Source organism: Streptopelia decaocto (assembly GCF_964273445.1).
Source record: "Streptopelia decaocto genome assembly, chromosome: Z".
In the NCBI taxonomy this organism is placed as follows: domain Eukaryota; kingdom Metazoa; phylum Chordata; class Aves; order Columbiformes; family Columbidae; genus Streptopelia; species Streptopelia decaocto.
In genome coordinates, this window is record NC_138657.1 from 42,310,496 (window position 1) to 42,335,943 (window position 25,448).

Here is a 25,448-nt window from a genome sequence, read left to right on the forward strand (position 1 = left end):
GCATCTTGAACAGAAATGTTACTGACCCTGCATCTGCTACAAGTCCTGGTCTGTATGCATTTGTACGCTTCATCACACTGTAGGGGATTCTATTTTCCCCAGTATTTAAGGTAACTGAAACCATGCTTTATGTGTACAAATGTTTTCCAAGGTCTCATTTTACCAGTGCCAAAAAAACAGAGAAGGGGCTGTACTATGTTGTTTTGGACAGAAACCTTGGCATAGGTATCAAACTTCATTGCATCTGGCTTGTATCAGTTGATGTAGTCTGAATAGTTTCAGGTTGAGGCTTTCTAAAAGTCATGCCTGTGTATACTGCACTCATGCAATGACTTCTGTGCTCTAGGCTCAGTGCTGCGATGCTTTGCCACTGAAGAAGGTACAAATACACCCTGTAAATAACCTTTTTCTCTAACAGAGGATTGAGAGGGAGAAGTGGCTTCTAGGTGTGTGACTGGAAAGCTCCTCAGTGTCCCTTGTTTGTTTATCCGTGCATATCATCCTTTAGTCTACACCCACATATAGTAGTCAGTGCCCTCTTGCTTGTAATCCAGGTACATCGTGCTGTCTGTATGACAGTGTTTGATTGGCCTTTTACAGAATCGGTAGTGTCTGTGCCCTGAGTTTCTCAGTTCTTGCAGATTCAGGTATCTGTAGCTTAACAGTCCTTGGGAGTCTTTTGCACTCCACCTTTACTTGTCACCTGCAAGATGTTAGCTGCAGAGGCTAGGGACAACTCTAGAGTTCTGAGTTATTGTAAGTATTTTTGACCTGTTTGTGGTCTATAACTTGTTAAGCACTTATTTCGAATTAAAGCACTGAACTTGTGTTAAGTACAGGATGAGCACCTCTTGGTTCTTATAGAGCTTCTGGTCACCTTTTTTTTGTAAATGATTTTTCAACAAATTTTAATTATCAGTTTTGACTTAAAGCTTTGATGACTTTTTTCTGCTTTGTGCACGAGTCCTGTCCCTCTGTGTAAATGTAGTAGCCATTGCAGGTTTGTGGCACTTGAGCTAAAAGTGCTAGAAATTTTCATGTGGTTCATTCTCACAAAAGTCGTGGGTCATTTTGGTTTTTTTTTTTGGTTTGTTTGCGGTTTTGTTTTGTTTGTTTGCGGTTTTTTGTTTGTTTGTTTTTTAATCACTGGCTACTTGGCTGGCAAGGACTATCAAAAGTGTATATGGGTTTGACCTTGTTTGTGTAACACTATCTTAAGGTAGAGGGAGGGAAAAAAAATGAGAAGGAGGGTCTGATGATATTTGGGAAAGCAATATGCATTAAAAGAACTGCGTTTAATCAAAATCCATTCAAAAACATCTTCATGGTTTTGCATGTAATTCACCTGCCCTGTTCTGATTTCAGAGTTAAAAAATTATATTCAACTCTATTTCTGTTTGTTTTCTTTCTTCATATTTTTAGGGACTGTGATAAAGGAACATGCAAAGACAAATCTAACATTTTGTATGCCTGGGCAAGAAATGCTCCACCCACCAGGCTACCCAAAGGTATTGTGCCTTTAATGTGAAGTTCTTGTGTACAGGGCAATTGAGAGAAGAGGATGTGGAAGTAACCATCTGGCATATCTAGAAATCTCCTATAAGATTTTTGTTATGTCTAGTGGATGGAAACTGTATAAACATCAGCATCATAAACTATGAATATATTATGCTAGCTGGCATACTTGTGAGGTTTTTGTCATCCTGTTTAGGATAACCATATGGGTTTCAGTAAGGGGAAAAAAGCTAAGAGAGAGATAACAGTCATAATATAATGTTTTATTTTTATACAGCACTAATCTTGCATTTCCTACTTTATGTTATTGGAAAGGTACTACTTATATACCTTTCACAGCACACAAACTGCACTAATATATTTTTGTGTGTTTGAGAAAGCACAAACACAGAAAACTGACGTTTTTCTGTGTATTAAGTATACTTGACAATTTAATGTGTGTTTCATTTCTTGATGCTTTGATGCAGTTGAGCAATATGTTAGTATACCCATTTTTTGTATGATGTATGACTTTGCTTAATTCAATCAAAAATTTTTAAGATACTTGGAGTGATATGTCTGGGACACAGTGAGAAGTGGTTCTTTCTAATAACCACTAAGGGTTCTAGAAGCATCTGCCATCTATATAGCCTCAGCCTGAAAATACCTTGAATTTTGATTTTATTCTTTTTTTAACATTATACTGCTTCTTTTTGTAACCAGGAGCAATGTGCAGTATAATAAGAGGTTTATTTTTAATAATCTGTTAACACACTTATAATCACAAATGTTATTTTATTTGTTTATCAAAATGTCACGTTAAAAAAAATGTTGCTTGGGGGATTCTACATGAACATGGTGTTTCCTGTTAAACCCCAGCTAGTAATAATTCTCTTGTCCCTAGGCTGCCCATAAATACAAGGTTTGTGGGAAGGGTTCATAATGATATTACATTTGTGCACAGAGAGGCTGCAGTCCCATTTGTAAGTAGGCTTTGCAGTGGACAGTGTTTAATCTAATGGAATTCACTGGCCGGATAGCAAGAAATTGCTTTCTCTGCTTCTTTTGAAGAGTGCTCATTGTAGAATCAGTTTAGAGAAATCCCTTTTGGTGATAATAATATTTTGCAATGTCATTGTTTCATATTATTTCACATTCCTCCATTTTCTTCGATGCCTGTACTTACTTCTGTCAACAAGTAGCATAGCTTCATAATTTCCACAAGATGTTTTCTGGATACAGTATTAATTTACATCTCAAAATATTTTACTACAGATCTTTTAATTCTCAGTGGGTTCTTAGTAAGTCAGTGTTAATCAGTTTGTATCATTGACAGGATGAATGAGAAATGAAAGTTCTACCAAACTAGCAATAGTGAACCATCTTACATTTTACTGTTTCTGAAAACAATGCATTTTCCTTCTCTCAGGTGTTGGATTCAGAGTTGGAGGAGAAACAGGTGGCAGATATTTTGTGCTCCAGGTACACTATGGGGATATTAGTGCATTTAGAGGTATGTATTTTGAATTTTGTTCTTTAGGTTATGACAGAGCATCAAAATATTTACATGATTACATTATATCTAGTCTGTCCCCCCTTGCTCAAGCAGGCCTGCCTACAGCCAGTTGCCCAGGACCATGTCCAGGTGAATGGAGACTCCACAACCTCTCTGGGCAACCTGTGCCAGTGCTTGGTCACCTTCACACTAAGAAAGTGATTCCTGATGTTCAGTTTCAGTTTGTACTCATTGCATCTGGCCCTGTCACTGAGCAGACACTGAAAAGACCCTGACTCTGTCCTCCGTGCACCCTCCCTTCAGGTATTTTTGTACATGGATAAGATCCCTTCTGATCTTTCTTCTTTCCAGGCTGAACAGTTCCAGGTCTCTCAGCCTTTCCTCTTAGTCTGCCAGCAAACTTCTCCAGCATGGCTTCCTCTCCACAGGGCCACAGGTCCTTGCAGGAGCCTGCTGCAGCATGGGCTCTCCACAAGGTCGCAGCCTCCGTGGGGCATCCACGTCCTGTCTGCAGATTTGTTTCTCTCACGTATTCTCACTCCTCTCTTTGATTGTAATTGTGCAGGTTTTTTTCCCCCTTCTTAAATACATTAATCACAAAGGTGCTACCACTGTTGCTGATGAGCCCAGCCTTGGCCAGGAGCAGGTCTGTATTGGAGCTGGCTGGCACTGTCTCTGTTGGACATACAGGAAGCTTCTATCAGCTTCTCACAGAAGCCACCCCTGTAGCCATTGTGCTACCAAAACCTTGCCATACAAACCCAATACAGGAAGGCGTAAACTGAGTATGCCAACACTGTTTAAATGCAGCACATATGTAAATATATACAACTGAACTTGAAATAATTTATTTTCATGAGACAGTTCAGATGGACCAGTACAGCCCATGAGATTCTTTGCCTGCTAAAATAACGAAAAATTAAAGTTACAAACCACTAAAGAGAGCATGCCAGTTGAAATCCTGCTCTTCATTATTGTTTGGGGACAGTGAGAGTTCTCATTGTTAATTTTCACTCTTAAGTATAATTTATGTCTATGCAGTTAAAAAAAAAAAAAGAAACAAATGAAGTGTGTGTTTGGAAATTTTTATTAGTAAATTAGCTTGGTAGTCAAAGATTCTACTCAAAAATTCACCTTGCCCACTTAGAGAAACTATAATGAAGGAAGTTAGCACCTGAAATTAAAAGTTCATTTTACAGCAACACACTCCCCTGCAGCAGACTTCCTTGTTTTTTGCCGAGAATATCTGTGCAGGGCTTGGAATAATCAATGTTGTAAGAATAAACATGCAAAATTATGAAAGTTTAAGAAGTGTGAACTGATAGGACTATAATTTAGGAGGTTATATTAGTGTCATTTACTGTTTCAACAGTTAAAGAGTATGATAGAATGCCCTGTGTTTTATTTCAGTGCCTTCACTTGGTAGTCTCATATCTTATTTTTAAAGTGAAAAATAATTTACCTTTCTGCCATTTTTGTGAGAAAAAATGTTTTTAATGTGTCTGCCTGTGAAAATTCCGGTAGAGAACAATGTAATTTAAATCTCGCAACAATTTAAATGTCCTAAACATTGATTGTGGTGTTCAAGGATATTTGATGCATAACTTTGACCTAGTTTTATAGGTATTTCTGAACTTCAGGAATGACCTAGAGAGACCTTTCTTGTATGAGTAAGAGGTCTGTTGATAACTGTGGCTTGTCACAGTGTAACAATATAGCCATTACAGTTTTTATGTACCTGCATGCAGCTGTTGCAACTGAGAATAGAGGACCAACGATTCAACATACTCAAGTTAGTATACTTTCAGTAGAACATTAAAGATTCTGAAGTACTGTTCATAGTTTAGTTTTCTGACTAAAAAGTCATTGCAAATATATTTGTCTTGAGGAAGTAGTTATTTATGTATTAGCACCCAATTCTACTTCCTATAATTTTTTTAGGGGAGAAATATAGTTAAAATGTACCAATTCTCATTTTCAAGTGTTTGTAAAAAGGATACTTCTTTATTTCATTAACCAGTCTTTAAAAGAATTAAGCTTTCCCTCTCTTCTTAGCTGTGATCCAGAGCTAAGTATTCTTATTTAGATATACACTTCATGCTCAAATACCAAAATAAATCTTATTCTATCTTGTCTATAATACATATAGTTTAAAAATAAGCTAGAAAACCAGAAGTAAATACCCACAAAAAAAATGGGGGGGAATGTGCAAAGAACCATCTTGAAAAATAGTAGTTGCTTCATTCGTCTTCTTATATTGCAAAAGCAAAAATTATTTTGTTGCGGAGTTATGGTTGATAGTAGATACAGCTACATAGCAGGCTGTCAGAAATTTGTCTGTGTTTTGATATGTTCGTAAGTGTTTAGGGTTCAGATTCAGATAAAAGTAAATCTACCCATCTTTAGATGTGTAAAGACAATGAGTCACCTTTCAGTTTGGGCTGTAGGGATATGCAAAGTACTTGTCACACTGTTCTTTATTTATTCTTCCATATAAGTGCATTCTGATCTGATTTGAAAAAAATGCTATGGGTTTTTTTTTTTTCCTGTCCCTAGAATTTGATTTTTCCTGCCCTCCCTAGGACAAAGGCTAATGTCGTTTTGAACCCACCATACTATTACCTTAGTCCTTTTAAGCACATGTGAGAATATAGACCTTATCCCCAAGAATCAAAGTAATTAAAAGTTGTCAATAATATTTTTTTTTAACTTGTTCTGTGTGAAAGGTAATCACATTATATAATCTTCTGTGTGTGTTACTGTTGCATTGTTTGAAGCAATTAATATTTTTTTTGTCAGTATACTTGAGCAAACTTTTGGGGAATTCTCTAATTTTTATTCAACTTTGGCTCCTTTCTTATCCCCTTTCTTTTTCCCTATCTTTTCTTGCACAAGACACGAATAATATTTGCATTCTTAGCTCCTTCTCCTAACCCTCACTTCTTCACTGAGCATACATTTATTTCTTCCTGCTGTTGTTCTCTACAAGAATTTTGTTACCTACATTACATATAATACCAGAGACATAGCATTCTATGATCTATTATTATATCCTTCCAGCAAATCAGTCAACTATATAATTTACAAGGTACTTATTTGTTAAAGAATTTGTGGTGGACCAGGATCAACAATTATTTGTCTGTTTTCTATTTGGAAAGTAAGTGTTTTAGGCTTTAACATGCTCTATTGATTTTGTTTGACATAGGTAAATAAAATAAGGGAATATATAATATGATTGTGTTACCTTCGCACATCACACAAAAGGCAGTCATAAGCACAGCTTCTATTTTTTTGAGTTGGAAACTCTGCCTGGACAGTCAGCTTTGATTTGAATCTGTTTCTGAGGTGTATAAAAATGCACTTTCAAGTCTTCTTTACATGGCAAATAGTAACTATTTTGTCCCAAAGCAGTACATATTTGCTGAATAGCTGAGCCAAAGAAGCCAAAGCAGTTAGATAAGCTAGACTGACAGAGTGGAAGGGAGGCTTTAAAATTTTGTTTGTTTTGTTCATTGTTTAAAGATATTTTTTGCTTAGGTCACACAGCAAAATTCATAAAGAGTTTGCACTGGGACCTGCTACGGCCTTATTGCAGTCAGCGTTCTTGGGTGCAGAGTTCAGCAGCTTTGAGTGTTTCAAGGAGGTGAGCCGTAGGAAGGACAAACAAGGAAAAGTATCTCCAGCTTTCAAAGCCTTTTCAAAAAAGCTTCCAGTTTTTCATCTCCAACTGTAGTTGTAGAAAAATGTTTAGCTCAGTCACAGTTAAATGTAACCACAGACAAAATTATAATGTGCTTTAGGAGTTTCTTTAAAGTCTGACCAAAGTATCCATCCATTATTTTACTCTTGACACAGCATTGCAGATCAGATTCTTGTGCCTGAAGTTGATTTATGTTTCTCCCAACACTGATTAACATGGTTGCCTGGTATAGTAGCAGTAATGACTTTCCCAATGTCTTCAGTTGAAAATGTTGCATGAAAATTTTTTCAATACTCTGAAAATTTAAATACTGTGGAAATACTTTTGAATTGGCAAACTGAAATATGTTGTAGTCATTTCCATCCTCCTGCTGCATGATTCTTAAAAGAGACACTATGACATAGTAAGGGTTAGATTTTTCAAACATGACTCATGTTTGGCATATGACAGGTTTGGTTTTATTGTTTCGGGCCAGGTTTTCAGCAGTGTTTAAAAGAGAGGATCATGATGTTTTCAACTGCAAATTCCAAAATGAAGAGACACAAAACTACTGATTGCATTTTAAATGTTATTACTTTAAGGAATAAATGAAGTGTTCTATGAGGAAACAAGCATTTGCCATATTCCATTAAAAATGGTATGGTGCAAACTTTCTAACAGTATTAAACTCATTAAAGCTCAGTTCTGCAGCATCACCTGTGTTATATGAATAGCCAGAAATTTAGTCCAAAAATTAGTTTGAAATGAGAAAGATGGGGCAAAAGACTGTTCTAGTCTTTCTTTCTGTGCTCCTTTAATGACTTGCCATACATTGAATGTTTTTATGGTTTGTTGTGGGTTTTTTTTTTCAGTTTTAAGAAGCAACTTTAAAAAAAAATCAAAACATTTGAAGGGTATATTTGAAATATGTTTTAAAACTTTACTTTAAATTGGAAAATGTTTATCTTAAAGTTTAGATTAATTTTTCAGTGTCTACTATTTTTCTGTACAAACATGCGTGTTTGCATAAAAACTTATATAAGAATGTATGTTGCTGTACTGAAAATCTCTATTTTCTACAATATATTGTTTATGTGGCTGTTCTGTAGAACAGAGAAAATGGGGGTAATAAAATGTAGTATGCAGTAATGCGTGCAATAATGGTACAAACCAAACTGAATATTATCCCTTAGTAATGAAATGTGGTGTGACTAAAATACCTAATGTTTGAAAAACTAAACTGATACTTGTTGAAGTCTCCCTGTTTTGTCCCACTCTAATAATCACCCCTGTGTTCACATGTACTGCTTTTTTTAGTTCAGAATCTAGCTACTGGTGGGAGGAGAATCTCTCCCAAGTTGCCACATGTGAACAGATCCATAGCTACCCTGTTGCCTTTCTTGCCTGAAGAATATAATGCTAGAGGGTATTTTTTCAGCATTTTCTGTGTACTTGCTTTGGAGTTATATCCATCTTCTAACTACAGCTAGCTTTTACATGAACATAAGAAAAGGAAATTTTCTTGAAAAAGAACGAAGGTTGATCTCTCAGATCACCAACTAAAATTGAGTAGCTATGAATACAATAATCTCTTTAAAATGTCAAACATATTAGATAATGCTGATACAGTACATTAAGAAATGAATTAACTATTTTTAGTGTCTTTCTAGGATAACCAATGTTAAACACAACCCGTATTGGTATCTCACATTCACCTGTTGACTTTTTACAAGGATTTCTGGTTTCTTCATTCTTAATGGCCAAAATCACCACTTCTCCACACATCTTTCATTTTTTAACTTTTGTCAAAATACAAATTTATTTGAAGCAAACCAACTTTTTCTGCTATTGTAAAATTTACACTGTTTCACGTCCCAGATGCTAGTTCATAAAGATCTGCAATTTCTATCACCAAAAAATAAGTTAGTTTTTCATCCATCAGAGTTTTGCTCTATACAAGGATTTTGCTACACATGCAGCAGTGTGATATTCAGGTTTGTGCAAATTTGAGTAATGTTTCTACACTATTAAAGTTTTACTGCAAACAGTAAGAGTAAAACTTATTTTGCCTTTTTTTATACAGCAGAAGAATTTTATAAATATGGAATAATTTTGCAAGGGTTCAGTTGCTAATGATTGAAGTTTTTGTGATTTATACAGATAAACACAAGGACTGTTCTGGTGTAACTTTGCATCTGACACATCAAAAGTAAGTATCTTTAGAAATATGTATTTTTAGGTACCTAAATAAAATACTTTAAAGATATCTATAACTGATTTTTTTCATTAGAACAGAAGGCATGGGAACCCCTTCTTTAGATTCATTTGAAAACATATCAATACCTCATAATACTAAGAATTTTGAAGTCATGCGTCATCTCTTGGCAAAAATTTTTGTTTCTGCTAAGAAACTTGATGAAACAGTGCTATCACTACTGAGTTAATCCATCTTAATATCTTCATATTTAGAAATCTGAGACAAGGACAGCAAGTATGTAGATGATTGTTTTGTCCTATTTCAAACACTTTGTAGAAGATGCTTTAAAAATTGCTTTGAAAAGAAGATGCTTTGAAAAAAAGGAGGGAAAGGGAAGTGCTGTGTAACAGCTGCTTTCTCAGTAAACCACTTCCAGACATAATCCAACATGTAGAAATTAGTAGTGTTAAATGGTATTGCATATCATGTCACTTGCAGTCGGGTTTTACAAAGGACTTGTTTAGCAGAACTTGAGTTTTGAATTGCAGGCAGCCTTTGATTGCTGGAATGTATCTTATGATGTCCGTGAACACTGTAATACCACCGGGTGAGAAAGGTGAGTCATAATTCTACAAAGTCGTTATGTAATTTCAGCATCTGATTTATTTTTACTGCTCGTTGTTGAAGAATATTTAGTAGAGATGTGCTGAACTGTAGATGGACAAATTAATTGCTTAATTAAACAAAAGATGAAAAAAACAGTTATAAATTTAAAATTGTACCCCATTTCCCTTTGTGTCTGCAAAGATGATTAAGGTTGTAGAAAACAATGCTGAACAAAATAATAATGATCTGTGCAATACTGAAGTTTCTAAGTGTATTTCTTAAGACTATTTCTTAGAGTAATTTTTAGTTTTTTTCTTCTTCTTAGTATTTTACCAAAAAAGCTCTACCTATTCTCTTACACCCCTTCTTCCCCCTAAAAAGAAGTATAAAATCTTTTGGACTCTTCTTCACCTGCACTTGCCATTCATGCTGTTTGTGATTTACTAAGAGTTCAGTTTTAATAAATATATTTTTAGCAGTGAGGAGCTGCTCTTTAAAAATTTTATTCCTATGTTCCTACTTGACTAAAAGGTCAAAATGCTGAAAAAACACTGTAAAAGAAAGTTTCCAAACAGTTTCTGTTTAAAATCCTACTCAGTGGATTTTATCTAAAACTCAGCTTAGATAGTCCTCATCATTTCTTCACATTAGTGTGGAATTTTCTGTTTTAAGGAGGTAGAACACTGACTTTACTTTTTCTTACACTATACCAGAATTTTAAGTTATATACATGGTAACAACATTTGTCCCATGTACAGTTAGCTGCCTAAACAGAATGAGGTGATCAAATGCTGAGCTGACTCCAACTGTTTGGTGAACTCAGCAGTCTGAAATCTTTTTTCGTTTGAGTTGAAACTTAGTGTATTTTGCTCTTCAATATGAAAACATATCAAACTGTGTCCCATCCCCCTGCCAAGTATTTGATCAATGCAGAAATTTACTTTTTCTGCTGGAGGGGTGAGGGAAAGGGGAATAAAACCAGTTCTGTGCTTGTTGACTGCTGGCGTCTCATGTTCAGTCAAATTTGCAGTTCTGAAGTAAATCATGAAGTTTTTTATAATGGGAAAAATGCAGCCAGTCCTCAGATGTCTCTCAGAGAGGCATTCGCAGAGTAATTTTCTTCCTTAGCTACTGCTACTGCACAAAACACAAGTATTAGCCTGCTGACATTGTCTGTACAGCATTTATCTGCTAAAGTCCACATCTAAATCTTTAAGACTGGGTCTAGAACTTTAGTTAAAATCAAGTCTTCATTATAAATTATATCAGTTTAGAATTATATCAGTTTATTTTAATTTTCTCCTGAGTACTTATCATAGCTATGTCTGTTTTGTCTCTCAACATAATATGTAAGCAAACATATTACTGTACTTTGTTAGATAGAGGTACTGAATGCTGGAAAAAATGATACTGAGTTTCAGCACCAATTTGGATGTATGTCATCACAGAATATAGTTTTCAAGTCACTTGTACTATATTTTATTAGTTTTTCTTTACAGATATCTTGAGATAGACACTGCACAAATATATTATTCAGTATCTTTTGAAATTGTCTCTTGTCCGGTGTAGGTAAACCACTTTCACACTGAATGAAGTACAGCAGTGTAATATTTCTCTGTTTGATATATAATGTATTTTTCTTTGTTTACTGCCATCATATTTTAACAGTGGTTGATGCAGACATTGCCTGCCATTACAAAAGGTTTCCAATGCACCTTTTTGCCTACAGAGTTCATACGCACAGACTAGGTAAGAGTTTTATTGTAACACAGGAATATCAAATATTTAACAGAAAAATACTGACAATACGAAATATTTTTTTAGAAGTATGTCTCATGTTCACATACATATTGGTATGTTATAGGTAAAGTAGTGAGTGGATACAGAGTGAGAAATGGTCAATGGACATTGATTGGTAGACAGAGTCCACAACTACCACAGGTTGGTTGGTTTTTTTAATTCTAACTGTAATTTTAATTATCAATATTTAAAACTGACAAGCTGTATTGGCAGTCATGGTGTTTCCACTGCCAGTTATTATCATGATTACATTATGATGCAAAAATGCTTCTGAAATTACTTTTCAGATGAGTAGCACTGTCATTCTCGTGTGCGTGTATATTGACATGAATAATATGAGATGCTTTCACTAATTATGGTGAATCACCCTCTCTTTCAGGCATTCTATCCAGTACAACATCCTGTAGATGTTAGCTATGATGATATCCTAGCAGCTAGATGTGTGTTCAGTGGTGAAGGCAGAACTACAGAGACACATATAGGGTAAATGTTTTCTCTTTGCTCCATTTCCTAACCATTTTTTCCAAGGTATTGGTTATGTGTAGAAATGTATTTGTTTCATGTCTTCTTCCAAGAAAATTCCAACAAATGGTCTGTTTTTATGTCTAGTCTACTAAAGATCTAACTGTACAAAATACTCATTGCCATTACTTGTGTGAACATCAATTCTAGAAAATATTTTTTTTAATAAGCTGAAGTTATTGACTGTTTAAAACAAAATAATAAAGCTTCACAATTTCTCTTCATTATTTCAGAAAGAAAATTTATGGAAACTTATAAAATTTTGATAAATTTTGACCCATCATGAAATCTGACCTTAAAAATTCAGAATAATCTATATTTTTTTAAACATAAAACTCTACAGGCATTTATGAAAAACAATGAAAATGTAAATTGTTAGTAATGATAAACAGGAGAATCTGAACTGTGTTTGTCCGTGATGCTATTCAGCCAAAGATGACAGACAGAGTTCTGTAAGATCAAGTTGACAAATACAACTGTAAAAATAGATGCATTATTGATACGCTCTTTGCTGGATCCCATTCTTTGAACTGTAATTTAGTACATATGTGGGGATATTAAGATACCTGCAGAAATCTCTCTATTCAGGAAGCTGGAGCACCCCAAGGGATGAGTTTTTTAGCGCATAGAACACCCTGAGATTGCATCTCAGTAGAGGGGTAAGGATTCATTCAACACAAAATTATCACCTTTTGGTGGGTGTTTAAAGTACTGATGAGTAGCAACTGAAGCAAAATTAATGGTTTGAGAAGAGGTTTTTACAAAAGCCATACACTAACAAAAATATATCCAAAACTTTAACTGTAGACTTTTTTTTTTCACAAGTTCTGAAAGTTTCTGTCATGTTTCTGTTATATTCCTTGAAGAAGTTCCTATTTGTTAAATAATCTTTACAGTTCCAGGACAATTATGGTCTTTTCATTCAATGTACTAATATGCTTTCAATGGGGAAGAAATAGGAACAGAAACAAGCAGACCTGTACATTTTTATTACCTAATTTCTACCTATGAATTTGGAGAAGCAACTCATAAGCATTTTAAGCAAATATTTAAACTGTTACACGAAGCCCGATGCCTAAAATGGAAGTATATATGGTTGGAAAAGAATAATCACCATAGTAAGAAATAAATGGATGAAAAGGAGTGCATTCACAACAATGCTGGGAAAGATACACAGCTAAATAAATTGTTTAAATCTTGGAAAATGTTGCCTTAATGTTGGAGTTTTCTTACTCTCATTCAGAATGACATGTTGGTTCAAAGAAATATAGAAAGAAACTTTGAGTTCCAAATATAAACACTGAAAAAATGGGAAATGCATGTTCACTTTCCTGGGCTCTATATTTCATTTTCTGCCTGTGTTTATGTTTTTTCTTAATCTAGCTGGAAAAAATAGATCTTTAATTCCTTACATTATTTATCTTTAATGTACATAGAAGGCAGGGCTAAAACAAACTTCAGAGTTTACTTTGTCCATTTGCCTTTCCAAAGCTGAGCAGTTTAAGTTTAACCATTCACAGTATATGCTAACTGTAGTTAAAACATGACATATTCTCAATGTTATACTTTCTTAACTGTATAGCAATTTCTGTGATAGTCAACTAGCCCCTTTCATATAAATGAAATGTCATTTTTGGCCAAGTCTGTTACTTAGTGTCCAACTTAGGGAGGGAGGATATGTGTCCTTTTTTTGTTTTTATCTCTTCCTTACCATGCTGTTTGTTTCTTTACACATGATGTTGGGTTTTTGCATGTTTTCCTTTAGTTACACATCGTTTTCCATTATCTTACATTATCTCATGACCCCCATGTTTCACACTAACCTTTTTTATCCTGCTTCCTCTCCTAGTCTGAGAAATTTAATAAGGTATTGAGGCATGTCTCTTAAATGTGTAGTATAGGAAACCAAGATTCAGAAGTGGGACCCGATTTTGCTTCTACAGTTGACTAGATACAAGGTCAGGGTAATTACATGACCACAGCTGTAATGTCTCTGGTGTAAAAAGGTGAGGCAGGAATTATGTCTTCAAAAGTTTCATAAATTGGCTATTTCAATTAGCTGGATTTCTCCTTAAGCTCAAACTTTTACAAATTAAAGGGTTGTATAATCCTTCATGAAATTAGGACATCAACTATTCCTGATTTATAATCAAGATTTCTTCCAGTTTTTGCTACAGACTAGTAAGTACTCCATGCAAGCAGCCACTGCATTTTTATAACAGGTAACTTAATGATATTTCAGACTAAACCGTAGTGTTAAGTAGTATATAGCTTACCAGTCTAAGGAATGTCAAATATCTGGAGCCCATTCAGTGTGAAGATCAAATCTATGTAAAGAAAAGTGCCATTGGCCATGGTAGCTGCTTGTTTTTCCAATTGCAATATAATGTATTGTTTAAAACTCTTAACAAGTAGTGCAAGCTGTGTCTTTCCATTTTAAAATATGTTTAACGGGTATTGAACCATTCAAGACAAGGTTTATATGCCTGTAGTAAAATGTTCCCATTCAGTATTTAAGTTTCTTTAACTGCTTGATCTTGCTTTTCAATGCTAAATCCTCTGTTTCATTATGTTTCACTGTGTACTGTTAATATACCATGATCTGGATACAGTTCTGAGTATCTCTGGCAGTAGTGTGAAGGTGCTTAACAGGATTTTTAAAATTTTATTTCTTTTTAGCTTGTGCATCAGCATTTCTACTCATTAAACTCATTCAGAAAACAAGGTTTCTCAGGAGTTCAAATATCTAATGGAAAGTTTCTGGATTTTCTGTGAATTTTCTAAAACTGTTGTTGACAGAGTATTTTTTTTTAACTGTAAATATTTTAAATTATTGACATGGAAATATTTAGACACAGCAACATGTCAGGTGAAAAATACTTCAGTTGGACTCCACATACCCTTTTCTATTGAAGTTTTAAAGAGAAGGCAATTATAGTTACAGATATTGGGAAGTCCAGCAGTGAAGTTAATGCTTTCTAAAAGCTTAAGCAGAGCTTGCCAAGTTGAGTGGTTTTTGTGGTCTCCAAGGGATGCTAAATTTTCAATGCATGGAAAAATACCAGTTCCCCTTTTGAAACAGTCTCTTCTCCCATGTTCCCACTGTCTCTCCTCCAGCTGGTGTCATTATTGTTGCTATGGTGAATAAATGAATGCTGCAGGCTGCTGCTGGAAAAGTCAGCGCTGACGTCTTTTGCAAAGAGCTAATAACCCACTCCTGTATCTTTTTATGAGTGTGGGCTCACTGGTTAATTGTGAAAGCTAATTAAAAAATCTTAGTGTAAACCCCTTTATTTTGTGAACCTTACTGTATAAGTCCTAGCTTATTCCATTGTAAGGATTGTAGCTATAAATAAAAGATATCAACCTATATGGCAGAGGAAAAAAAAAAAAAAATCAGATCACAGTTGCGAAGAGGGCTCTGCTTCAGAAAGTAATATTTTTCAGAAAGAATTATTTCTCATACCAGCTATTTTTTTCTGTTGAAGACAGGATTATGTGGTAGGACAGAAAAGCCCTTTCTGATTCGAGTACATGCACAACATTTATCAAAGAACTGAATTTTGCTAGTGCTTAATCATTTCTCTTGCACTCATATTTTCCTTACAGAAGCTTGTGATCAAGTTATTCTCAAGATGGCAGTGCTATCTTTTCTTTAAGAGATATTTATGTTGTCTTAATATGTAATAACATTAAGTTTTGGTGCATTAGAACCAGTGTGACTGGCCAATAAATGGATGCACTTGAACATGGGGTAGGGAGGGAACCTTCATGAAATATAGCTGCTGAAATGAAACATAGATGTTCTTTGCAATGATTGTAAATTTTTTGCCCCAGACTGAGAAGTATATGAATGGTGACATAATAAATAATACAGTTCTGTCTTATTTCATCTGAACATGTAGATAGTTGATGAGACTGTGGGGACTATGAGGAGCACACCAGGGAAATGAGAAGGAAGAACAGTTTAAATAGTCGATATAATTATCTGTAGAATCAAAACCAAATTTGTAGGAATTTCTGAGATACCCGGGGAGTCTGTGCAAACTGGTATTCTCTAGTATAACCTGAAATAAATGTTTCATATTCACTGCAATTAAGTTTTGTTTTAGTGTGGGACTTCCATATATTTCATGGCCAGTTTTTAATATTCTGTTAAACAAGGTAGATGAATTGAATAACAGCTATATTCAGCTCATTTTTTTCTGACTGCTGCATCTTTTTTTGTGTTATGTAGGGGAACAGCGAATGATGAAATGTGTAATTTTTACATTATGTACTATATGGAAGCCAAGCATGCTGTCTCATATATGACCTGCACACAGAACATGAACCCTGAGATGTTCAGAAATATACCACAGGAGGCAAATATTCCTATTCCAGTCAAGTCTGATATGCTAAAGATGATGCATGGACATCATGAAGGTGAAAAAAACTTGTAATCCATTTTATTCAAATCTTTTTGTGCTCATTGATGTGTTTGTCTGTGTTACATTAATAAGGTAAATTTTCATTAAAATGAAATGCAATTCTGAAGAAAACTCAAATTGCTAATTATAGGCTATCATGGGATTCTGCTCTTGGATTTGGTGGAAATGTCTGCCAGTCTTTTGTCCATTTCTTACTATTGTGATCTTTCAATTTCTGACATCTTTTTTATAGCTACATGAGCTGTGTACCTGAAAGACTGACCTCATTTCTATGCCAAATATCAGTACTTAGAGTTTCTTAATATTTGCTTTATCTTCTTGCTATTATCCACAAAGTTGAATCACAACATTTCCATAGTTTTCTGGATCTCACTAGCTTGTTATGGAAGGAATCAAATGTTTATATGGAACACTAGAAGGCATGTAATTCCACCAGCAGTATTTTCAAGGAGTAATATGACTGGTATCTGATATGTCTGTGTAGCAGAGTACAAATGGTGATTTTCCATTTGTTTCACTGCTGCACTGTTTGGTACAACTACTATAGTTAGATTAAAATACCAATATTCATTTCAGAAGGGCTTTTTTTTTTTTTTTTCCCAGTAGGAAGATAGTCAATTCCATTCACACACAGAGGTTAACATCATATCCTAAATCCATTTTTCAGAAACCAAGGATACTGATAAAAGTTCTTTGCTGCAGCAGGCCAAAAAAGAAGAGGAAGAGATTTTGGATCAGGGTATGTACTTCTTTATTTCTATTTCAAATAAGAGGCTCACTAATGTAAAATATGGATACATTATATCCTGATTGTTAAGAAGCTATGAAGTTTTTAATCTGTTTATTTTTAATTGATGCAATTTGCAATGTTCTGTACAGGTAATATGATTGAATGCTATATAAGAAATAATTTTAAAAATTAGTCTGCCACTGATCTCTAGCATAGTAAGTAAAATTTATTAGTACATTTTAATCTCTTTACATTTTCTTGTTCTTGGTTTAATTTGCTAAAGAAGGTTGTAATTTATCTGTAAGTGCAATCCTAAAAAATGGACACAAAGAAGTAGTCCTACAGCATGTAACTATTCTATAATCTCTATTTTATATGTAGCTATTAGCTGTTGCTTTTAGCTATTTGCCTGTTTCTCAGTTTGTATTCCTGTGTATGTATTAGGGAATACTATGCACTTATGCTTCAATATTGGTTGAACATGCAGTGGTTTGAGTGCAGCTAATGTTTAATACTGAATTATTTTTCACTACATTTGGGTATGTGTGCATATACACATAACAAATCATGCAAATTGTGTGCAGTACTTAGTTGCAAGAAAAAAATACATTACTGTTATAAAGCTTTTAGAAACATGCTGAATGTTAATTGTGATTCAGAGATATATTAACATAAGACTGTACTTTAAAGTTCTTTGTATCATGTTCTATTAGACAAATATTGATTTAGTATCGAGATTTTTCTTGATACTAAGGAGAAGACCTTGTCAGCTACAGTTTCCTAGTGTTTTCACTGCACAATGTTGGGGTTCGAGGACTAAATGAATTAAAGACAAATTTCTTTTTGCCTTTAATGAGTGCAAAGATTAGGTCAGTGTTTAGAGTTTTTGATAAGATCTCCCAAAGGGGTTAGATTTTCTATATGCTCTGCCATTTTGCAGAGTTAACTTGAATAATTAAGTTACAGTAATCAGAAACACATTAATAAACCATGTAAATATATTGAAATAAGTAGTAACCATCACAAAGTAAACCACCACTCAGTGGTGGTTTGTTATGAAAGCAAACCTAAATCCCTGTAATGTTAAAATTAAACTGAACTTACCTTAATGAACCTGACCTCATTGTATTGTTTCTAAAACTAGGTTCTGGAGTATGAGAGCATCATGACTGAAAGTACTTTAAACTATTGGAGACAATATTTACAATTCCATATCTGAAACTTATTTTAGTCAATTCAAGATGGATTTTATTAGGCAGAAATACAATTCTAATATTTTTTAAAGCCTATTCCAGAGCAGAATGAGCTAGCTGCATACAAATTTATATCAAGATTTGTGCTAATAACCTGCTTCACCCCAACGTTACTAAGTGCAGTAGCAGATGGTTGAGGATCTTGTTATCTGTGTGTTTTATTGAATTAGTTAATGTTTGAAACAAAATGTTGAAACAAGGTCTTGTTTTTAAAATCTTTTTCATTTGTCTTCGAAATGTATTTCAAAGCCACGTTTCTGCAATGCAGTCTTGTTTGCCAAGACCACTGTTTAGTATACATCCTCATCTAATATGTTTCTATGGAAACACACTGCATTGTTTTGTCCATTTGAAATTAGTTGAGTTCATTATGTGAAATATCGAAACTCAGTAGCTGCTGTGAGAGAGTTTTGTTTCATGTTCTTAATTGTTAGTTTAAGGTAAATTCTCCCATCATGTACAGGAGCCTAGCTTCAATTTTACATTGTAACAGCTCTAACTTCAGTTGAATTATGTGCATGTGATCAAAAAACAAGTAGAAGGAAAAATAGGATCATATTTGATTTTATTTTTGTCTCCAAAGAGGTACTTTTAGAAAGTGGGGTTTGCTCCTACAAACACATGAGCACCTGTTGAGATACACTGGGAAAACCATGAGCTGCAAGTGATCTGCTAAAATTGACCTATTAAAATTACATACAAATTAGAGCCTGTTTTTTTGGAGCAAAGTGGTTTTATATAATTGCATTGCTAATTTGTCCCTCTGCTCAAGTAAATTTAATGAGCTAGCCAGTATCAACTAAGTTTGAAAAATGTCCAAATGACAGGAAAATTCTACAGTTTGGAAGGAGGTCCCCTGTGCCACACATCAGCAAATACATACTTTCACTGAGATATAGGTTATAACATAAATTTTTCCCTTTATGCTCTGGCATAACTTACGCTGTATGATAAGCTTAGCTACAACACACAGATCCACCAAAACTCGGGTTTTGATTAATTCTATTGCTTCTGAGCTGTTGCTTAGTAAATTCAGCCTTTGACTTGCTCTGAAGTTAGTACTTAATGATTTTTCCATAGTTCTGTTTTATCTTGCATGTTTTTTTCTCAATGACTCAGTATGTTGTAGCAACTTCATTTTACCCTCTTCAGTTTCAGGTAACTGAAGTAAACACTTACTTCACTAAAATTGAAATAGTTGTTAGATACTTAAAATCTGGGTCAAAGAGACAAATTTTGATGTGACTAGTATTAAATTCAAGCATTTGCCTCAAAAGGGGAAAACAAAAAAGCCTGCCCTGTGAAAGTATCTGCCTGCTAGTGTTGTGTATACCACATGATTGCCTGGGCATATGTTTAGAAGATGTACTTCCTGCTGCTCACAGGCAATACCTCTGGGAGTTATCATTACTTTTACATTAAGGTTTCTATTTCATCAGTTTCAGTCATCACAACCACATTAATAAAACATGTAAATATATTGAAATAAGTAGTAACCATCACAAAGTAAACCACCACTCAGTGGTGGTTTGTTATGAAAGCAAACCTAAATCCCTGTAATGTTAAAATTAAACTGAACTTACCTTAATGAACCTGACCTCATTGTATTGTTTCTAAAACAGCAGTGTCACTGTTTGGTGAAGATTAACTCCTCATAGGAAGTTAAATATTGTAGGAAAGACAATTGATTTAGACATTTGTGCATATTGGATAGTTTCCTGTTCCCACTGAAGCACCAAGTTCCTAGCAAAACAAATATTATTTATTTTTTGGTCATCAATACAAGTTTGATTAAATTATATCAAATAGATACAGTGCTGAAAAAAAATTATTATCTGTTCATAGCATTCACCATATCTGCTAGATGTCTCTTCTTTCCTTGTCAAAAAAAGACCTAAATGTGTTTCATTCTATTTATTCAACACTTTCCTGGCTATAACCTGTGGCATGATATAGTTTAGGTTTGTTTTGGTACGCAAGCAGTGAAGCAGCCTTTACTATTGAGAAGGTCAGGTGCTGCTGTACTTGTAAGCTATATAACCACAATAGCAGTTTCTTAATGACAAGGAAGTAATATACAGGTGGTGGTTAAACAGATATGTGATATTTAATTTGTTGACCTGTGGCTCATGATTTGATATCTCGTTTTGTATGCATTAGATGTAATCATGAACTTTATTTTGAAGGAGAAAATGCATATTTTTTTCCTATTAAAGGCAATATAATTATGTTTAAATGGTTAAAAAAAAATCAAGGCTGACTTGAACTGAAAATTTGCTTGCAGCATATAAACGAAAAATTGTATTTGTTTGGTTTGGATTTTTTTGCTTGTTTTGTTTTAGAAGGGCATGTACGTATACATGTACATGTCACTTACACATGCACGGGGAAAAAAAGAGATGAAGTTTTCATGTTAATTCTGGTATTAATATTTACTGTGACACTTTAAAAAGTACATTTTTGCTTTTATCTGGCTTAGGGACTTTAGAAGTTAATACTGAAAATGTAACTTGTATATTTTTGCCTCTGATGATGGAATCTGAACTGATAGTCAAAGTTGTGATTCTTTTGCTCTCAGTATTAGTCAGCTGTACTTCCAATACAAGGCTTTTTTCCCCTCATCTCCCATTATTTCATGTTTGCCATGAGCACAAGTGATTCCAGGAGCTCAAATGGTAAAGTTCAGTACAAGTGAACTTAAGATCTCTCCTTTTGAATGTCCCAGCTAGACTCATGTGAGGTCCCTTTTACACAGCTGAGTCTTTTAACAGAAATCTCATTAAACTTCTGACATTTAAAATAATATTATACCTCAAGTCCAATATTCAGAAGTTAGCTTTTGTAAAGTTGGGCTTTAAGTCTGCAATCACAGAATTGCTCTTCTGATGGTGAGATAGGTTGCATAGAAAAACACCTCACTAGACTTCTGCCTTGTTTTAGAGATTAGAATGTGTATAGCGAGTGGAATAGAGAACAACATAAAGAACATGACTTCATGGTCTAAGACAATTTGATGCTCTCTGATTAAAGTGTGTTTTATTTTAGATTATCATCAGAGTTGTTGAATGGTTCTAGGTAGCTGAGGTACCTCTGTGAAGTCTGATTTCCTGATCCATTTTCCTAGTCTTTGAGGACGGACAAAACAAACAATTGAAGTTTTGCGTATACATAGCTCCTAGTGAAACTCACTGGAAATGTGGCTTGAATGTAAGATGTGAAATACAATGCTAAGTACCCTGTAAATCATATTTTGAGATGTTTCTAGGTGGACACTCAAAAGAATTACAGTTCTGGCTGTAATCTCTAGCAAAGTAACAGTATTTGTTTCATAGGACAGGCTGTGATAATGAAGTAATTTACTGTCAGTAAGTGTTTCATAAACAGATATTGGAACAGAAATGTTAAAAGAAGTCTTTCTGTTCAGTTAAAACACTTGTTCATGAGTGCTTGGAGTGGCAGTTTTTGAATGAGGTTAAAGAAAAATCTATCATGACGGCCCATTGATTGTATGAGGAGGTTTATTTTTAAGATTGGTTGATTGGTTGGTTTGGGGTTTTTTTTTGTGAAAGTTTCATTAGTTATAGTTTTAGTTTTCTAAAAAAAAGTGTCATATATAGTTGTGCTGGTTTGATTGAAAATGAGTTAATTTTCTTCATTCAGTTAGAAACCTTTATTTTTCATAGCTAGCATGGTCATTATTTGAACTTAATCTGAGAACGAGACACAGCACCCCAGCACAGAGTTAATGTTTTTAATTGCTCTGATCTGAGAGCCAAGGACACTCTGAGCACTCTGCCCACAGGTGTGAGGCATCGAGGAAGTGGGGCATGGATGGGGCAGGGTTTTACTGACATCCAGACTGTATAAATAACAGTATTCCATCCCATTAACATCATGCTTTGTATTTAGGGAGAGTTGGGATCTTCTGGTCTCTTGGCTGCTCTCGCTCTCTCTCTCGTGTTATTCTTTGCTCTTTTTGTCGGAGTCAGGGAAGTTTGGTTCAGGACATTTAGTTCGGCCTTTTGCCATTTCGCAGAGGCCTCTGGGCCTTTCTGCCTTTTTTCCTCTTTTCTCTCTTTGGGATCGGCTGTTCAGGACTGCGGTATCGCTTCCCGGGGCTGACTGCTCCTTGTGGACAGAGTCCATGAGGAATTGCATTGAGTATCTTTTATTTATATTTTATGTATATATATTTACTAGAAGTGTATTAGCATTTTGTTATTTTATTGAACTGTGTATACCTCAATCTAGGTTTCTCCCTTCCCTTTCATTCTCTCCCCTATTGGTGAGTGAGCAGCTATCGTGGTTGTATTGCTAGCTTGGGTTAAACCATACAATAGTCTGTCATAAAATAATACAAATTCTTGATTAGGAGTGATTTGTACTTAAAATGAAATAGAAGTATACTTACTTGCATTAAATCTTAAAGCATATTGGATGTCTCTTTCCATTCAGATGGTGAGGTGTATTTAACACAACTTACAATAGTTTCAGGCAGCCAAGATACTTGGTTGGTTAGTAAATTCTAACGAGGTGGGTACCTCCTGGGTAACAGAGAATTAGAAGTGAGGGATATACTTGTCAGTATGTCATCACTTTATTTAAACCTGAAAAAATAATTTAACACTGGCTTCATCAAAACCTGTTTGGGTGTTTTGAATATTTTGTGAAGAAAGTTATGGTTCTGGAATTTGCATAACTAATTTTAGGCTGTTTGTTTGGAGCTATTGTTCTGGAATTTATTGAAATGCTTGTTTCTGTCTAAGCAAACTATAGTGATAACTGTGTTGCTAGCAAGCAGCTTGAGAAAATATTGTTCACTGGATTAGCAGAAGATACTGTGACTAATGGGTGTTAGTATGTGGAGGAAAAAGAGGTACAGGACCCAAACCAAATCAATAAATGAAAATTTAATGGACCACTCTATTATACTAGTGTGTCTTCTTTCTACAGTATGTTCTATGGAATCTGTTTGCAAATGTGCTAGCTTGTTTTCTTAGAGCCTAAGCTGCTTACGTGATGGCAGATTTCAAAGAAATATATTTTGAAATGCAACATGACTGTCTGTTATTGTCATTATTATTATTATAAGTGAACAAACTGATCAAACTATAGAATTTTTTACTCTTTGTTTTATAAAAATAGAATAAGTCTGCATTAACCTGACAAACCCAGATAATTCTGTTATAAATATTCTTTTTCTGAAATTTGCATACTTTTTTATTTTTTGATGCCAGCATGTCAGGTAAAAGTAGACATTTATATGTAAATTTAAGTTAATAATGATTTGGCACTATCTTTTCAAGCCAGAAACTTGGCTCATTCAGTTCCCAAGGCTGAAACACTTCCATCTTATACTACTTTTGACAATGACTGTTTGAATAACTTTGGTACATTATACTTTGCTGAAGCTTTCTGAAACTACATGATCCATTATAATTGGTTTTTTCCCTTCTTTCCTCTTATCTTTTCTCTTTTCTGTACAGGTGATTTCTATTCACTCCTTTCCAAGCTGCTAGGAGAAAGGGAAGATGTTGTACGTGTGAATAAGCATAATCCTACAGAAAAGGCAGAATCAGATCTTGTAGCTGAGATTGCTAACGTAGTCCAAAAGAAGGATCTTGCCAGAGAGATCACAAGTCATGATGAGGGGGACAATACTATTCTTGTCAGAGACAGAATTCACAAATTTCACAAACTAAAGCCTACCTTGAGGCCACCAGACCACAGACATTTCTCTTTACAACAGCCTAAACATGGTGAGGGAAACTGGGAAAAAGAACATGCAGGAGGTAGGTTAGGGGTTAATTTTTTACAATGTAATGCAATATAAGAGCTGTGATCCACATTAGCAAAATCTGAAGGGAATATCAGGTGATGCTTGGATGTATTTTACATGACAGTTTTCCTAGTTATGGAAATGTTTTCCCTCTGGTTTAGAGGTATTTGACTGGGGTTCTTTTCCCCTCAGTGTGTGAAGAAAGAATGTAAATCAGTGGCACAATACCAGTAATTTTTGGAACATATAGTATTTTCTCTACTGTCAGGACTTTTCTTAATGATTTTATATGAATCATGCAAAAACAAGGTAAACGCAGGATATAGTAGTCATGGGAAGTGAATAATTTTCTTAATACAAGTAATTACTATGAAATGATCACTGGAATAATCAATGCCTTTTAGTAGTTTTATGATTACGTTGATTTGTCAGATACAAGATTTTATAAAATTTGTTTCTGTACTTCTATCAGACATTTTTTCTTGCATTGAGAAAGAGTGGTAGTTAATCCTGAAAAATTATTGAGAAGTAAAATATTCTGCGTATTTATTTCAAATTTGGCTTGGCTATTCAAATATACTTGGACAGGCTGTTTTATTATTCTAGGATTATAATTCGTTCCCTTCAGGTTTCTATGACAGCAGAAACCATGGAAGTATTGTGTTTGTTTTACTTGCATTTTGGTCTGTGTGATATTGATCATGCTTAGTCCTACTTGCTAATGTGGAAAGACAGATAACACAGCATGTGACAAGTATCTCATAAAAGAAACTGGTATGTATGCATGAGATACATCTGTATGCGTAGCTATAGCAGCACATCCTTTTATGTTGCAACTAGCCAGTTTGGCATTTCCAAGTACCGTTGTACACAAATATACATCATTCATAATTCATTTTATTTTTATTTCAGTTCAAAATGTTAACATTAATTGTCTATGCCTGTGTGAGATTCTGTTATAGTATTCACATTCAGCAAAATTCTGGGTTTGTGTTTACAAGAAAACTGAAGACATGAGGATTTTCCAATGTTATGTTATGCTAGTCACTTAAATGAGAGCCTGTCAAGTTATTAGCATAGGGGCAAAAAACAGGTGGGATGTTACCATGTATCTGACATAAGTGTAAATCATAAATAATTCCATAAGCAACACTGGAATTCAATACTTGGAAGAGTAGTGTGTGTAGCATTTCTGCAGAAAGAGTTTGTTCAGTTCAGACTAATAGCATGTGTTATGTAGAGGGGAAAAAAGAACATTCCTTTCTGTTGTAACAGATCCAGAGGAGAAAGTGTCAGTGAACTGAATAAATGGCTTAGTTGGCATGCCCTGTGGCATGAATTCTAACTACAGAAAGCATTTGCTCGACTACCTTAGTAGCTATATGTTCATTTTGGGAGAATTTGTTGGCGGAGGACTAATTAATAAACAGACTTTCCAATGA

At 34.5% G+C, this 25,448-nt stretch overlaps 1 protein-coding gene across 8 annotated transcripts in view; it reads left to right on the plus strand.

Moving 5' to 3' along the window:
* The window catches only part of PAM (peptidylglycine alpha-amidating monooxygenase), a 124,207-nt gene that overhangs the window by 75,872 nt on the left and 22,887 nt on the right, over window positions 1-25,448 (plus strand). For 7 of the 8 annotated variants that reach the window (XM_082074338.1, XM_082074342.1, XM_082074343.1 and 4 more), the window contains 10 exons: window positions 1,423-1,508; window positions 2,924-3,007; window positions 8,850-8,898; window positions 9,435-9,502; window positions 11,161-11,241; window positions 11,357-11,433; window positions 11,672-11,775; window positions 16,052-16,239; window positions 16,912-16,983; window positions 23,714-24,019. In XM_082074338.1, coding sequence (XP_081930464.1) covers window positions 1,423-1,508; window positions 2,924-3,007; window positions 8,850-8,898; window positions 9,435-9,502; window positions 11,161-11,241; window positions 11,357-11,433; window positions 11,672-11,775; window positions 16,052-16,239; window positions 16,912-16,983; window positions 23,714-24,019 — 1,115 coding nt within the window. The remainder of the gene's footprint in view (window positions 1-1,422; window positions 1,509-2,923; window positions 3,008-8,849; window positions 8,899-9,434; window positions 9,503-11,160; window positions 11,242-11,356; window positions 11,434-11,671; window positions 11,776-16,051; window positions 16,240-16,911; window positions 16,984-23,713; window positions 24,020-25,448) is intronic. The other variant, XM_082074345.1, reaches the window with a different exon arrangement.